Source organism: Podarcis gaigeae (genome assembly GCF_964106915.1).
Source record: "Podarcis gaigeae genome assembly, chromosome: 6".
NCBI classification, from domain to species: Eukaryota; Metazoa; Chordata; class Lepidosauria; order Squamata; family Lacertidae; genus Podarcis; species Podarcis gaigeae.
The window spans coordinates 4,778,119-4,793,866 of NC_139682.1; the positions used below are offsets into that span (position 1 = coordinate 4,778,119).

At 46.6% G+C, this 15,748-nt stretch overlaps 2 protein-coding genes across 7 annotated transcripts in view; one reads left to right on the forward strand and one right to left on the reverse strand.

Annotated features, from left to right (window-relative positions):
- The first annotated feature begins 2,511 nt into the window (after positions 1-2,511).
- LOC310847025 (tigger transposable element-derived protein 1-like) lies at positions 2,512-10,873 on the forward strand. Of its 4 annotated transcripts, XM_083744414.1 has the most exons (6): positions 2,530-2,651; positions 2,896-2,944; positions 4,616-4,726; positions 6,047-6,296; positions 6,399-6,498; positions 7,516-10,873. In XM_083744414.1, the coding sequence occupies exon 6, from the start codon at positions 8,373-8,375 to the stop codon at positions 9,996-9,998; it is 1,626 nt and encodes a 541-aa protein (XP_083600540.1). In that variant the 5' UTR covers positions 2,530-2,651; positions 2,896-2,944; positions 4,616-4,726; positions 6,047-6,296; positions 6,399-6,498; positions 7,516-8,372; the 3' UTR covers positions 9,999-10,873. The 4 variants fall into 4 exon arrangements, with proteins under 4 accessions (XP_083600541.1, XP_083600540.1, XP_083600542.1 ...); XM_083744415.1 differs by lacking the exon at positions 2,896-2,944 and having other exon boundaries at positions 2,512-2,651; XM_083744416.1 differs by lacking the exon at positions 2,896-2,944 and having other exon boundaries at positions 2,530-2,688.
- The window catches only part of LOC310847139 (immunoglobulin kappa light chain-like), a 450,671-nt gene continuing 445,108 nt past the window's right edge, over positions 10,186-15,748 (reverse strand). For all 3 annotated transcript variants that reach the window (XM_083744705.1, XM_083744704.1, XM_083744706.1), the window contains one exon: positions 10,186-13,429. In XM_083744705.1, coding sequence (XP_083600831.1) covers positions 13,308-13,429 — 122 coding nt within the window. In that variant the 3' untranslated portion in view covers positions 10,186-13,307. The remainder of the gene's footprint in view (positions 13,430-15,748) is intronic.

Here is a 15,748-nt window from a genome sequence, read left to right on the forward strand (position 1 = left end):
TTGCACCCTGGGGAGGTCCTGTCGGTCCTGCAAACACAGCCAAAACAATGCAGGAAGAAGTTATGAGTTACTGGTCTCTGCAGCCACAGCAGGCTCTGATTCTCCAGTGGTTTAACTTAACCTCTGGAGGTGCCCTCCATTGTCTCTCGAGACAGACGGACACCGCACAAAAAAAGCTCTCGCAGCCAAGATTTGCAGCAGTATTGACCAGGCCAAGTCACCAGCCAGCTGGTTCTGTTCTTTCTGTGTCATCATAATCAAAGAATGGAATGGCGATGTTGTGCCTGCGGCTGCTTTCTTTGGACCAGGCTGGCCAGCAGAGGGTGATGAAGCTCCATCTGCTCTTTTTTCTTTTACTGTAACTTAGGTAAAATTTACTTGGGGTCTCCCAGCTGTTTGTCTGGAGCTATAAAGAGTCCTTTCTGGGTGGTCCTATATGAATAATGTGACCCAATCTGAGTGGTTTATCAGCTTCACTTTTCCACCCTGTCCATCTTCAAAAAGAGGATGGGATAGAAATTATTTTTTAATTGTTCAGTCACTACCTGCCTTCCCTTCATTTTAATTTTGATTGGAACCCTTCTGCTATTTCAAAGATACACACAGTTATCGCTTTCCAAACATAATATGCTCTCAATGAATTGTTTGGCGAGTGTTTGCATGATGAGTTGACGGTTTCTATTAATTCCTGTGGGGAAATCTCAAATCTGTTTCTGACCTCCAAATGCTGGGGGGGAAACCAGGGAAACCCTCTGAAACCTTGGAAACATGGAAGGAAAAAAAACACTCTCTTACATGTCCGACTTCTCCCCCTTCCTCCCCACCATAATTTCTGGCAAAATGACTGCCGCAGACTAGCAAAACAAAAAACAAGGCTCACTTAAGACTGCTTATTTTTTTACAGCACAACTCAAAGGTCCAGCAGATTGGACATCAGAATCTGCTGTGTGTGTAGTGAGGTTTTGGTACTGATTCCTTGTGTTAGGATAAGTAAATTTTCATATAACGAGCATTTGGGTAACAGGGCCTCCGCTTATAAGCAACTTCTCGAGGCTTGTTGTTGTTTAGTCATTTAGTCGTGTCCGCCTCTTCGTGACCCCCTGGACCAGAGCACGCCAGGCACTTCTGTCTTCCACTGCCTCCCGCAGTTTGTTCAAACTCATGCTGGTAGCTTCGAGAACACTGTCCAACCATCTCGTCCTCTGTCGTCCCCTTCTCCTTGCGCCCTCCATCTTTCCCAACACCAGGGTCTTTTCCAGGGAGTCTTCTCTTCTCATGAGGTGGCCAAAGTATTGGGAGTCTCAGCTTCAGGATCTGTCCTTCCAGTGAGCACTCAGGGCTGATTTCCTCCAGAATGGAGAGGTTTGATTTTCTTGCAGTCCATGGAGTCTCCCCCAGCACCAGAATTCAAAAGCATCCATGGAGTTTTCTTGGCAGGGATACTGAAGTGGCTTGCCGGTTCCTTTTCCAGGTGGATCATGTTTGGTCAAAACTCTCCACTATGACCTGTCTATCTTGGATGCCCTGCTCGGCATAGTTCATAGCTTCTCTGAGTTATTCAAGCCCCTTCTCCGCAGCAAGGCAGTGATCCATGAAGGGGTTCTCAAGGCTATTTACGGTAAAATTCAAGTAAGACGTCAACTTGAAAACCGAGACCTTGCCCACGTCTCCATCTAGTTGGCATTTGCTCTCACAGGAGGTAGCGTTGGCCGCAGACATGGATGGCTTTAAGAGAGAATTGGGACAAATTCACGGGGAAGAAAAGGGCTTTCAGTGAGCTTTGCTCTGTCTCCTTCGTGCAGAGGCTTCTGAATGCCAGTGGCTGGAAACTGCAGTGTTATCACCTGATGTTCTTGGTTGTGGGGCTTCTGTGTGGTGGCCCCACCTGGGACTGCTCACCTTCCTCTCTGCTCAGTAGCCCCAGGAGGAGCAGCAGACAGAAAAAGGGATTTTGTGCTCCCCCCTTTAGTCTTTCTGTCTGGCTGGGCTATGGGTGAAGGATAGATACAAGCTACTGCACCCAAAGGAAAATGTTGCTTTTGTTGCCCTGCCCATTTTTGCCTCTGGCCTTCCCCACCAATGACAATATGTGGCCCCCGAAAGCTTCCTCAGGAGGCAATTTGCCCTTGGCCTGAATAAGGTCCCTGGACTTTAAAGATGCGCAGAATTGGCCAGACCTTTAATGTTGCAAACTGCCCTGTGATGAAGTATAAATTATATAGATATATAGGGAGATATATATATATATATTAAATGGAATAAGGTGATACATTAATTTATTAAACAATTATAATAAATTGTATATACTTGGACTGAAATGAGACTTTAGCAGCCACGTGGGCCAAGTGTGGAGAACTTTAAGCCCCTCAGATGCTGCTGAACTACACTTCCTATCATCCCTCGCCATTAGTCTTCCTTCCTGGGGCTGATGGGAATTGAAGTCCAGCATCGACGTGCGGGGCGAAAGGTCCCCGGAGCCCCCGCCCCTTGGCTGCGTTGCCTAGCACCAGGCTCCGCCCCCTCTAACGTCCGCTTCCGGTTGATCGGGGTGTAGGTCGAAGACAACAAAGGCTCGAGCCCTAGAGATAGAAAAAGGGAAGAGCTGCGCGCGCACCGTCGCTCTGTAAGCCTGCGGAGAGGCGATTTCTGAGGTAACCGAGGCCAGGAAAACGGGGGAGAGACCTGGAGGTAGGGAAGAGGGGGAGCTCGGCCCTTATTCTGAATTTCTACCTTGGGGAGGGGCAGCGGGGTGAGAAGAAAGGGAAAAAATGCCCTTCACAAAGATGGCGCCAGCGGTTTCCTCCTCGCGAGCCAATGGCAGTCGAAGGCAATCGCACTTCCCGTCGCAGGGGAAGTGACGCGACGGCCCTTTCCGGTTCCTCCTTTTGCCCTTAGGCGCACGTGTGCGAAGGGAGTGAGGGGCCGCCGGGAAAGACGGAAAGAGGTTAGTCCGGGTTCCCGGATCTTGGGGAGCTTGATTTCAATTTATTGACTTTTAATTTATTTCGTATAAACTGAAGGGCCGGGAAAGGGCGAAGGGAAAACCAGCTGGGCCGGATTGGGGCCGCCCCGCTTTGTCCTTGGCGCGGGGCCGCCTCGCCAGACCACCAGCCCCCCCGACCCTTTTTTTTTGCCTTGCTGCAAAGGGGCCCCGGGAGGAGCACCCAGAAACCTCTTTCCGGATTTCTGTGTAAAGCATGCCCAAAGCCCGTTTCCGGGGCCTAATCCGGCCTGCCGGTCGGTTTAATCCGGCCCTTTTGGCACTCTATCTCCTGCCGTAAAATCCTTAAAAAAGGTCAACAACTTCAATCCTAAAAAAAGATCAACAACAGGCATAGGCAAACTTGGCCCTCCTGGTGTTTTGGGGACTACCAACTCCCATCATCCCTAGCTATCAGAACCAGTGGTCAGGGATGATGGGAGTTGTAGTCTCCCCGCCAAAAAAAAACCTGGAGGGCCAAGTGTGCCTATGCCTGCTCAACAACTTCAGTCCTTAAAAAAGTTCAACAAATTTGGGGTAAAATAATAATAAAAAAAATCAACAAGCTCAATCCTAAAAAAACATCAACAACTTTGGCCGGCCCTCATGCATGCTCACTTCATCAGATCCGGCCCTCTTTTTAAAAAGTTTGGGCACCCCTGGTGTAAGGGATCAGATGTGGAGCTGGGAGTGCGTGAGTGGGAGAGCAGCTGCCTGGGGCCCCGTGGCCCCTGCAGAGGAGGGCAGCTTGTGAATCATGGAATCGTAGAGTTGGAAGGGACTTTGAGAGTCATCTGGTCCAACTGCCTGCCATGGAGGAAACTCCACTAAAGCATCCATGAGAGAAGGCCATCCAACCTCTGCTTAAAAATCTCCAAGGAAGGAGAGCCCACCACCTCTTGTGGGAGACTGTTCCACTGTCAAACAGCTCTTCACGTCAGAAAGTTCTTCCGTTTGTTTAGTCAAAATCTCCTTTCTTGTAACTTGAAGCAATCGGTTACAACAATCGATATGGCTCCTGCCTCTCTTCTCCTCTCCACCAGGGACCTCAGTGCAGCCTCCAGCGCTAAAGTGCAGGATAAAAGCTATTTATTTCACATTTTTTTATTACATTTGACTGGTTGCTCTTATCTTGCCCAGGGCAAACCAGTGACTTAAAAACAAACAGAAAGGCGTTAATTACCTTACAAACACAGTTCTGTTGTGCAATGAGGTTAATATGCTTCTGCTTATATTATTTGTGTAATTTCACATGTGCAACTTGATTATCTCTATCCCAGAACTGAGAATAAAGTCTATTTCTTTGGCATTAACCTTTTTAAAGAAACAAACTTTTTAAAAGGGTTTCTTGTTAGTAACCTCAGCTATCTTTCTAAGCACCGTGGTAATCCTCTGTACAATGGTACCTCGGGTTAAGAACTTAATTCATTCCGGATGTCTGTTCTTAACCTGAGGTACCACTTTAGCTAACGGTGCCTCCCACTGCTGCTGCATGATTTCTGTTCTCATCCTGAAGCAAAGTTCTTAATCTGAGGTACTATTTCTGGGTTAGTGGAGTTTGTAACCTGAAGCGTCTGTAACCCGAGGTACTACTGTATAGATGTTTAAAAACTAAACTGTCTCCATCTTTCTCAGGCTTGGAGTGCACAATGAAGGGAGACCAGAGCAAGCTCCTGGGTGACATAGCAAATAAGAAAGATGTGTTTTGATCCTTACGCCTAAAGTGGGATGATCTGGAAGAGCGAGGTAAGAATTGATACAACCCAACACAAGCTGGATTTGAATGAGGATCAAACAAGCCTACAAAGTGTTCCAAAGTTCAGAACATGATTGTTTTAGGATCTGCTTCCAGTCTGTCCCATTTTTCTTTTGCTTGTTGTGGTAACCAAAGCCTAATAGCTACTCCTCTTAGCGAGTCTGACTCTGCCTTCTGCAGCTGTGTCAAATTCATTGCCCGCCTTTTCTGTGGTGGGGAGTGGTCCAAACAGCTGCCACAGCAACAAGCTGCCGTTCATGGGCTTCAGAAGCCTTTGTGGGTTCTGGGGACAGTTTTTCTGCAGACACTGGTCCTAGGCTCTCCTGCCCCTCCAACCCATTAGTGTTTGCCTTCCCTGACCCCCCCCCCAAGCCCCTGATTGGAGCCCTGTTACTGGAGAGATTTGGGACAGTCTGGATCTCCGATTAGCTCATTCACACAAATGATTCTGGTGCAGTTGATTTGGAGCAGGCTCATTCTCTAGGGATGCTTCTAGGTCCATCTCTGGACTTGGGTTATCTCATTGGCTAAGACTGTCTGGTATCTGTTTTCGTTCGTAAGATAGCTAGGTCAGTTTTTGTTCCAGGAGAGCCTGACCACTGTAACGCATTTGCTTGTTACCTCCGGGTTGGACAGTTTCTTTTTTTAAAAAAAAAATTAAATTGATTTTTCATTTTTATTCATTACATACATCTCAAATTCTTAACGTGTACTATATATTCCTCCCTCCAAGACTTCCCCCAACTTGCGTTTCTGGTTTGTTTCTATTTTCACCCGCTTTGCTATCTCTCAACAGAAAAAGTTATTAATAACATAACATCTAGCCTTAAAAACATAAAAATAACATTAAATAACCATCTTATTTCACTATCTTTCAAACATTTTCTGATGCTAATAATGTGGATGTTTTTTTAAATCCTGCCATCAAGTCTATTGCCTTTCTTTGTTTCTGCAAATATAGTATGAACGGTTCCCAATCTTTTTCAAAGTCTCTGTTGTCTTTTACTCTTAGGCTTTCTGTCATTTTTGCCAGTTCTGCATAGTTCATCAGCTTCTCTTGCCATTGTTCTTTAGTTCAGGTTGGACAGTTTTCATTGCGAGATGTAAACTGATTCAAACTGGATTTAAAGGAGGATCAAACTGGTTTACAAGGTTTCCCAAAGGGAGTTGATGAGTTGGTATCCATCTCATCAGAGGGCCTACCTCTTTGGCATAAACCTTTCTTTTAACTTCGTGATTAGTAACCTTATCTGCCTGAGCACTATCTCTTTATCTGTCTCTTTAAAATTTCCCTGTCTTCTTGTGCCCAGATTTCTCGTGTTTGGAATGCTGCCCTTTGGTTAACCTTCTGAAGGACCTTCATTTAGACACATAGAATTCTACAGTTGGAAGGGACCTTCATGATCATCCAGTCTAACCCCCTGCAGTACAGGAATATGCAGCTGTCCTATAACAGGGATCGAACCTGCAACCTTGGTATTATCAGCACTACGCTGTAACCAACTGAGCTATCCAGGTTGACAATTTGATGGCAAATAGAACAGAGCAGGAGGTGTGCTGGTGAGTAGAGCACTTGCCTTCCAAGGGGCTTCCTGGAGTTGTGCAGGCCGTGGAAAAAAAAGAAGGTAATGTCATTATCCCAATTTTGCTTCTTCTCACTAGGCCTTCCCTGGCTAAACACACAGCTGCCAGCACCATGGATATATACCAAATGCATGGTGATGCTTCTGCCTAAAGAGGAGTCTCTTTCCAGCAGAACCAGGTGAGAACTGGCACAGTCCAGCAGTTAAACTGGATTTTATAGGAGGCTCAAACTGTGGGGTGCGGGTAGCACTGTGAGTTAAACCACAGAGCCTAGGACCTGCCGATCAAAAGGTCGGCGGTTCGAATCCCCGCAACTGGGTGAGCTCCCGTTGCTCGGTCCTTGCTCCTGCCAACCTAGCAGTTCGAAAGCACTTCAAAGTGCAAGTTGATAAATAGGTACCACTCCAGCGAGAAGGTAAACGGCATTTCCGTGCGCTGCTCTGGTTCACCAGAAGCGGCTTAGTCATGCTGGCCACATGACCCGGAAGCTGTACGCTGGTTCCCTTGGCCAATAAAGCGAGATGAGCGCCGCAACCCCAGAGTTGGTGACAACTGGACCTAATGGTCAGGGGTCCCTTTACCTTTTACAAACTGATCTACATGGGGGATTGCTGTTGCAGATCATGCTTGTTTTAACGTCCCCTTCCAGTTTGTCCTGTTCTTGCTCTGCTCATTGAGGTAACCAGAGCTTTTTCGACCTACGCAAATTCCCTTCTTCCTGGCTCAACCCATGAAGCTCTTTGCAGCTGTGTCAAATTCATTGCCCGCCTTTCCTGTGGCAGGGAGTGGTCCAAACAGCTGCCACAGCAACAATCTGCCGTCCATGGGCTTCAGAACCCTTTGTGGGCTCCGAGGACAGTTTTTCTGCAGACATTGGTACCAGACTTTCCTGCCTCTCCGAATCTGAGGGCACGCACCCACCCACCCCCAGCTATAAATAACAATGTATTTATGTATTTATATGTATTTATATGTCACCCATCTGATTGGGTTGCCACAGCCACTCTGGGCAAATTCCAACAAATTAAAACATGTTTACTGATTCCACACTTTGAAATGTCATTGAGCGTTTGGCCTTTAAACACTGCAGATTTCGATTAGGAATTCCCCAAGGGACTATTTTACTTTGCCTATCCCAGTCTTTTGAAACGGATGCGGAATGTACAGCATTAACATTTCTTTCTTTTTGTAATAGATTCAGAAGATTTCATGTTTAGATTTGGAATTCCCAGTATTTCAAAGCTTCATGAAAGCACAGAACTGTTGAGTGAGTGAGCGATGCACGGCCTCTTATGAATACACCCTGCTGGCAAATAATCGTTTTCTTGTCAGACTACCTGCAAGGAAGAACAAAGTCAGAACACATCTGGCAGCTTTAATTGGATTTCGGCAGTCAGACTGGGGAGTGTGGCTTGTTCATATTTCCTCAACACCATCTCATTACAGTGGTACCTCTGGTTACGAATTTTCAGGTTACGAACACTTTTAACCCGGAACTGAGTGTTCCTGCTTGTGAATTTATTTCGGCGTGTGAACGAGGCCTCGGTAGGCCCAGCTGTGGCCTGGAGCTAGGCCCTGGCACCTACCGAGGCCTCCATTACCAGGTTCTGCCCACGGGAGGTCCCAGGAGGCCTTGCTGCGGCCCAGAGCTAGGCCTCCACTACCAGGTTCCGGCTGCAGGAGGCCCAGCAGGTTGCATCCCAGCCCCAAACATTAGGTAAGGAACACTACCTAAGAGCAAAGTCCAGTGGTGAACCTAGTGAGCCTGGGCCAGAAAACATCAGCCCTTTACTGGCCCTTGCCCCGCCCCCCAAACTGGTAGCAAGGTGGGTGGCACCTGGCCAGGAAAGCCCACCCGCCCTGTGGGAGGGGGGAGTTGAAAATTTTGGCATTCTGCAAGGGATTTTGGGATTTGTTTATGTGAGTCTGCCTTGTGCCTTTGTCTCTGCCTTGCTCCTTCCTTTTGGAGGACTCTGCCTTCTTCCATTGTTTTGGGGATTGTGTGGAACCCAGTTCAGCTGATTCTTACTGATTGACTGTGGGACTGCAGACATGGATAAAAGCAGCAAAGGAAAGAGAACCGTGATAACGGTTGAGGTAAAGAAGCAAATTATTTCCAAGCATGAAAGTGGGGTCCGTGTAAGTGATCTGGCAATGCAGTTTGGCATGGCCAAATCTACAATTTGTAGCATGTTAAAAAACAAGGATGCCATTAAGGGGGCCAGCGTAGCGAAGGGTGTTAAAACACTCAAGCAGCGAACACAGACGATGGAAGAAATGGAAAAATTGCTTTTAATATGGATAACTGAAAAGCAGTTGGCAGGCGACCGCATTACTGAGAGCATAATTTGCGAAAAAGCTTTACATTTGCACGCCCAACTCGTCGCAAACACTCCTGGCGCAAGCGCTGAGATTGAGAGTTTCAAAGCGAGCAGAGGGTGGTTTGAAAAATTTAAGAAGAGAAGTGGCATCCACGGTAAACATACTGAAGCTGCCAGCGCCAACAAATTAGGTGCTGACCAATTTGTTTTGGAATTTAAAGATTACGTTGTGTCGCTGGGCTTCGTTCCCCAGCAAGTTTTCAACTGTCATGAGACAGGCCTCTTTTGGAAGAGAATGCCAAGGAATACGTACATCACAAAGGACGAAAAAGCATTGCCAGGACACAAGCCCATGAAAGACAGGCTGACCCTTTTATTATGTGCGAATGCGAGTGGAGATTTCAAGTCGAAGCCTTTGCTAGTCTACCATTCTGAGAACCCCAGGATATTTAAGAAGAACAATGTCATAAAAAGCAAATTGCACGTGATGTGGAGAGCAAACAGCAAAGCTCGAGTAACCAGGCAATTTTTTATCGAGTGGGTTCATGAAGTGTTTGGGCCAAGTGTGAAAAAATACCTCCAGGACAAAAATCTTCCAATGAAGTGCCTGCTTCTTATGGATGATGCTTTAAGTGACCCTCCAGGCTTGCAGGACGAGTTGATGGAAGAGTTTGCGTTCATCAGTGTAAAGTTTTTGCCTCCCAACACAGCTTCTCTCATCCAGCCCATGGACCAGCAGGTCATATCTAATTTTAAGAAGCTTTACACCAAAGCAGTCTTCCAAAGGTGCTTTGAGGTGACCTCAGACACAGAGCTAACCTTAAAAGAGTTCTGGAAGAATCATTTTAATATCCTCCATTGCTTACATATGATAGACAAAGCATGGAAAGATGTGTCTCAGAAAACTCTGCAGGCAGCATGGAAGAAATTGTGGCCGGATGTTGTCCCAGAACATGCAACGGAGGCTGTTGAAGAAGATGTGCCTCTTGTGGAGGATATTGTGTTTCTGGGAAATTCCATGGGCTTGGAAATGAGTGGTGCTGATGTGGAGGAGTTAGTGGAGGAGCACGGCGCTGAGCTCACCGCCGAAGAACTTCAAAACATTCTGCTGGAGCAGCAAAAGGCGGCAGCTGAGGAGATGTCTTCGGAGGAGGAGGAGAGCAGAGAAAGTGTGCCTACAGCAAAAATCAAAGAGATGTTTGCAAAATGGGCTGAAATGCAAGCTTTTGTTGAAAAATACCACCCTGATAAAGCGGCTGTGAGTCATGCCACAAACACTTTCAATGATTTTGCTATGTCTCACTTTAGACAAATCTTAAAACTTCGCCAAAAGTCTCCAGTGAAACTCTTTTGGTAAGGAAGAGATCTAGTGAGTGAACCAGGTAGCGGTGGTGTAGGTGGCAGTGGTGTAAAAAAAAGAAAGAAAGAGGAATGGCAGGAGAGGAATTGCTGATTGTGAATCTTGAAGAGGACCCCAACCCCCCTATCCAAGCAATGACTATCATGAGTGTAGGTAAGAAAAAACCCACGTTTTCATTTTAAAAAAATCATCAGTACTGTTTTATTGATTTTACAGTACAGTACGTTTTTATTGCTTTCATTTGATGGATCAGTGATCTCATTAGATCAGGGGTTAGCAAAGTTTTTATGGCTTGGGCCGGTTCATGGTCCCGCGGACGCCGTGGTGGGCTGGAGCACACGCACGCATCCACAAATGCTATTTCCAGCGCTCCTTCTGGCACAGAGGAGGTGTGTGCAGCTTCCCATTGGCTGCAGGAGCTTCCTGCAGCCAAAGGGAAGCCAGCCAGCATGGCGGAAGGCGGTCCCTGCTCTGCTCTGTGCTGGTTTAGCACAGGAGCCAACCAAGTGGGCAGCGGGGGTCCGTGGGCTGGTTAAATGACCCCCGCAGGTTGCCGACCCCTGCATTAGATAGTAAAACTCATGTTAACTTTCTGTTTTACGGGTTGTTTTTCACTGTCTGGAACGGATCTATCCATTTTCCGTTACTTTCTGTGGGAAAGCACGCCTCGGGTTAAAAACGCTTCTGGTTAGGAACGGACTTCCAGAATGAATTAAGTTCGTAACCCGAGGTACCACTGTATTTCAAACGGATATAGATATAACACGGAGAGAGGCAGATCAATAAGCACACACACATTTGAGGCTTACATTTGTTAATGCATTGTTAATTGACAAGTTGATAATTTAAAAATAAAAATTATTTCAGAAGTTTTGCTAGGTTTTCGTATTTTATTGTTTGTTAGCGAGGGGTTCATCAGAGTAAGCAGTGTGCTGCTTGATCCACCGTTTGGCTGCGGTTTCAGACTTTTCCAAACACCTGAAAGAAGAGTTCCGTCCACAGAGGGGGCTTTGTGTCAGAGGTGGTTTTGCCACTGCTTCCTTCTCCCTGCAGTCTTGTGAAAATCTGCTTTGGGTGGTTGGAGCACCACAGAGGGCAGTGGAAGAGGCGGAAGCATCGCTTTCTGTAAGTGGAAGCGTCTGCTGAATCATGGTGCCTTCAGGCAACAAAAGGAGCGCCCCTTCCACCAATGGAAGCTACGTTGGGACAAAAGTAAAAGAAACATTTGGATCACTTGTCAAGTTCATTGGCTGATAATGTTAGAGGCAGTTTTTCTTCTGGTGGCAAACGACAGGACCACGAGACCAGTGTAAAAATTCAAACAAAGGTTTTATTACAGCTATACAAAAACAACAAACACAAAGCATGTGGGTGTTCTCTCTCGGCAGGCAAAATTCAAACTGCGACCTCTTTTCTTTTATACACATCATCAGCTGTGTTTAATGAGCCTAGAAAACCACACCCAGAACTCACAGAAAAGGTTCTTAAACTTACAATCATCTTTTCTGTCTCTTTGCAGAATGACTCCTAACAGATAACTGCTGTATATAGCACACCTTACAGAATAACTTATTGAGGTATGCATAAGAATAAAAAATGTTCCTAACAGCAAAACAGGAACCTGACTCAAAAGGCAAATTGTGTCTTCGGAACAGCAGCTGCCCCGTAATGAGATCCAAGTGTTTCTGCAGACAGTGGCTAGACTTTGCCCGTCTCTTCAGTATGGTGAATCAACTGCAGCACTGAAGTGGCGTCAGGGCACAACCTGGGCAGTGTGTATGGAGCTCCTGGGCTGCCCGGGCAGGAAAACAACCCCTCTCTCTGTCTTGGTGACGTTCAAATTTGCTCCAAGAATTTATGAGCAGGGCAAGGCGTGAACTTCTTTGCAAAATACTTTGCAAAATACTTGCCAAGTGCATCAGCATTGAAGGTGCAGTGCAGTCCAAGCAAACCAAGGCTAAGCACAGTGAACTGGTCTAGGTTCAAAATGTGATCCAGAGGCAAACTGTGCAAAAGTCCAATGGTCAGTGTTGCAGGGAGTTCAGGGAAGGGTGCTAAACTCGGGAGCTAAAAATCTTTGTTTCCAACATCTGGAAGGCTCAAGAAGTAGATCTATCTGCTTCCTAGTTCACAGCTGCTGGTAATAAAGGAGTTTCGGGGCTTCCTTAAGCAGAGACCCCTTTCACAAAAGTCACACATTGACAGTGGGTCCATAGATGCATGTCATGTTTTGCTTCAGCCTGGACCCAGACCATTTGGCACCAGTGTTTCTGAAGATGGGTTGCTCCACAGCTGGTGGGTTTCTTCAGCGGGTCTCTCTAGGCCAGCCTCTTTGAGCCCCTTAAGAAGATCCTCAGCCTTGGCTCCAGAGGATCCTGCCAACAACTTAAGCCCCTAGACCTATGGAGTGTTTGATTCATCCTCCAAGGAGTCTGTTGGTTCTCAGCCTGTGGCTATCTGATTCTTTTCAACAGCACTCTCCATCGTTATTTGAGCAATAGTCAACATTGTTATGTGTTTGTGGGTGATAGGCATCCTATTCCTGGGTCTAGTAAGTGTTAGAATTTAATCAAGCCACACCTTAAAATATAAGCCAGGCCACTCCTGACCAGGAAATCACCTGAGGTGATGGACCATCAGGAGGACAAAACGAATGTGATGAGCCATTAATACTGCCACAGGGCCCTCAGCTCATAGTGAGTTAGAAGAACCAAAGCCAGGGTTTAGAGTTGGCTGGAATGTGACCTGGAGGGGGAAAGTTGCACTCTGGTAGAGCCGGCTAGCTGGAGAAAGGCTCAGAGATCTGGCTGGTGCCTGTCTGAATTAGCTTGGCATGTTAATGCGGTGAGCTCCTCCAACATAGGCTCAAGTCATATATATGTGTAAGTAAACCTCCTATAATAAAGGCACCGTAGTCTCTACTGTGCCTCATTTCCAAAATAAAACACGAACTCCAGGTAAGTGCCTAGAACCACTGGAATCTTGCAGTGCTCTGAAAGAGGAGTGAAGTTAAGTTGAAAAGCTGCATATTCGCATCCTATTTTGTCTTTCCTGTAACCATTTTTCCCCTTTGTCTTGCAAATCCCTCTTCCCCAAGTTTCATTTATGTATAACGTGCTGTTGAGCTCCCTATAACATCACGCTTACAAATTTTTACAAGCAGAAATGCATTCAATAGCTTCCCACTAACATATCTCTTTTAAAGTTTGCAAACTGATTTCAGCTGCTTCTTGTGTGTTGGTTACAACCTTCTCATCCGTTGCAGCAAATAAAGGACTGGTGTTTTCATTCACTCCCATAATGTTGTTAGGGATTCATCTTGCCATGCTGTTTTCTCAGGAAAAGACATAGGAGCAAGAAAGCCGCTATGACCTTATTTAGGATAAACCCAATCCAGAAAGCAGAACTGGAGAATAGATGTCCTTCGCCTGTTAAGAAAGAACGGCAGATCAGCTCCTGTTTGTTATTCACAATTATAGGTTTCTTTTCCAGGAAACATTTTAAACCCCCCTCCCTCCCAGCACCAACACCACTTGGGATGCAAAAACTGAAATAAAACATTATTCATTGGAACCCTACAAAAAGTACTTTGGAGAAAGGAGCCCCTTTTATATGGGATTGTGGGGCTGAGAATCCGCTCTCCAAAGAGTAATGATTAATTGCATGGTTATTCAAAATCCAGTGAAAACTAGTTTAATTCACAAAAGGGAACTTGATCCAGCAATTGCAGTCCAAAAGTCATTTCTAGTACCCTCTGCAACCCCCTTGCCTCCTAGATCAGTGGTGGTGAACCTATGGCACATGTGGCAGAGAGGGCACTCAGAGGCCTCTCTGTGGGTACGCACACTGTTGCCCAAGCAGGGCCGTAGCTTCCGTGGTGGGTGTGGGGAGGAGAGGGGGGCTCGCGTGCAAGCAGGAATAGAGGCAGGGATCTCTCAGAAGTGGAGTGGAGGCTTCGTGCTGAGAGATCCCCGCCTCCATTCCTGCTTGCACGCAAGTAGCGGGAGCGGGGAGCTCAGCTGAGGAGCGCCTGGCTTCCTTCAGGTGGTGCAGGGGTGCTCAGGTGCAGCTTCCGGGCTGCCTCCACCTTCCACAACCCCAGCAACTATTCAACCTGGCTGCCTTCATGGGGTTGCAGGGGATCTGATGCAGATGTGGGGGCTCCTTTAAGCTTCTCCCTTGAGGGGAGTGCAGCCGCGAACCCCTCAAAGTGTGATGGAGCCTGCATCTCCCCAGCTGAGCAGCCTTGATCCAGCTCCTGTTCCCGTGCAAGCAGCAACGCTGCCAAGCGGAGCAGCATGATTCCACTCCTACTTGCCGGTCCAGCCTACCCTCACTCAGCGTGGGACTGCCAGAGCTAATCTTTATTGCTGAAAAGAGGCACTGATATTCCACTCCAAATCTATAATTCATTATACAAATTCTTATAAGTACAGTCCACGTTTACCAAACCCCAAAACATTGTTTTCTCTTGGTACTGAATGGAAGCTGTTTATCTGCCCTTTTTTCCTCCTCTGTCCTTTGTTCAATCACTCCATTTCCCACTCTTTGAATCTTCCTTTCAAAACAACCATGCCTGTTTTGAGAAAACTTCACAGATTTAGGAACTGGAGCGCAATCATTTGATCTGTTTGCTGTTCCTCCATATTCCAAGCACTTTTCATTTCCACGGCCCTGGTTTCTCTCCCTGACTATTACCATTCTTGATTAATAACAGTAAAATGCTCAAATTTTAGTTTATGTGACAGCTGCCCATACTGACTTCCCAGTGATAATGAAAACAGCTACATTGTAATGGAATGTCTATCCTTTTTCCATTCTCTTCATTATATACTGACTTCTTCCATACTCCAAGCACTTCTCATTTGCACAGCCCTGGTTTCTCTCCCTGAATATTAACATTCTTCATTATATACTGTGGCTCCCTTTAAAGTAGCAAAGTTTAGTACAACATTGGAGTCAGATTCCCCCCCCCCCTTGTTTTCCTGCTCTAAAAACTAGGTGCGTCTTATGGAGCGAAATATACGGTAGATTGCCATGTTGGCACTTTGCGATAAATAAGTGGGCTTTGGGTTGCAGTTTTGGCACTCGGTCTCTAAAAGGTTTGCCATCCCTCCCCTAGATAATTGCACTACCCTCCAGGGGAGGGTCCTGACCTATTGGGGAAGCGTGACAGTCGTTAATTCACTTTAAATGTGCACACCTAAAAGATATGGCCTGTGCTCATATCCTTCCTGCAAAATCATGACATTCTGGAGACCCCCAATCAGGTTCATCCTGGTACGGCTGGCTGGTGGCAGGGAGAGCTGATACATTTATTTGAACCCCAAATCCAAGCAAAGCCAAAGGGGGAAAGAGGAGGAAAAGTCTTCAGTGTTGCAGCTATAGGACAATAAGCTAAGAAGAGCAGTATGTGGGCAGACAAGGGCATCTTCTCCGTGGAGGCAAACTGCTGGTTCTAGCAGGCGAAAGAGGCCGCAGCTGTGTTGATATTCAGTTTGGAAAGTTGGCATGAAGTGTTAGGAACTGGCAGGCTTTCTTATCTGATTTCTCCCCTGATGGTCCTCTATGCACAGATTCTACTTACATGTGTTATTCTTAATTGCCATGTTAGCGCAGGGGTCGCCAGCGTGATCTCTGTGGGAGCCAGTGTGCTCACCAGTAGAATCATAGAATTGCAGAGTTGGAAGGGAGCCCCAAGGTCAATCTAGTCCAGCCCCCTGCAATGCAGGAATCTCAGCTAAAGA

Excerpts from the sequence above, each read along its gene's own strand:
- LOC310847025 (XM_083744415.1), top strand. The coding sequence starts at position 8,373 with ATGGATAAAAGCAGCAAAGGAAAGAGAACCGTGATAACGGTTGAGGTA.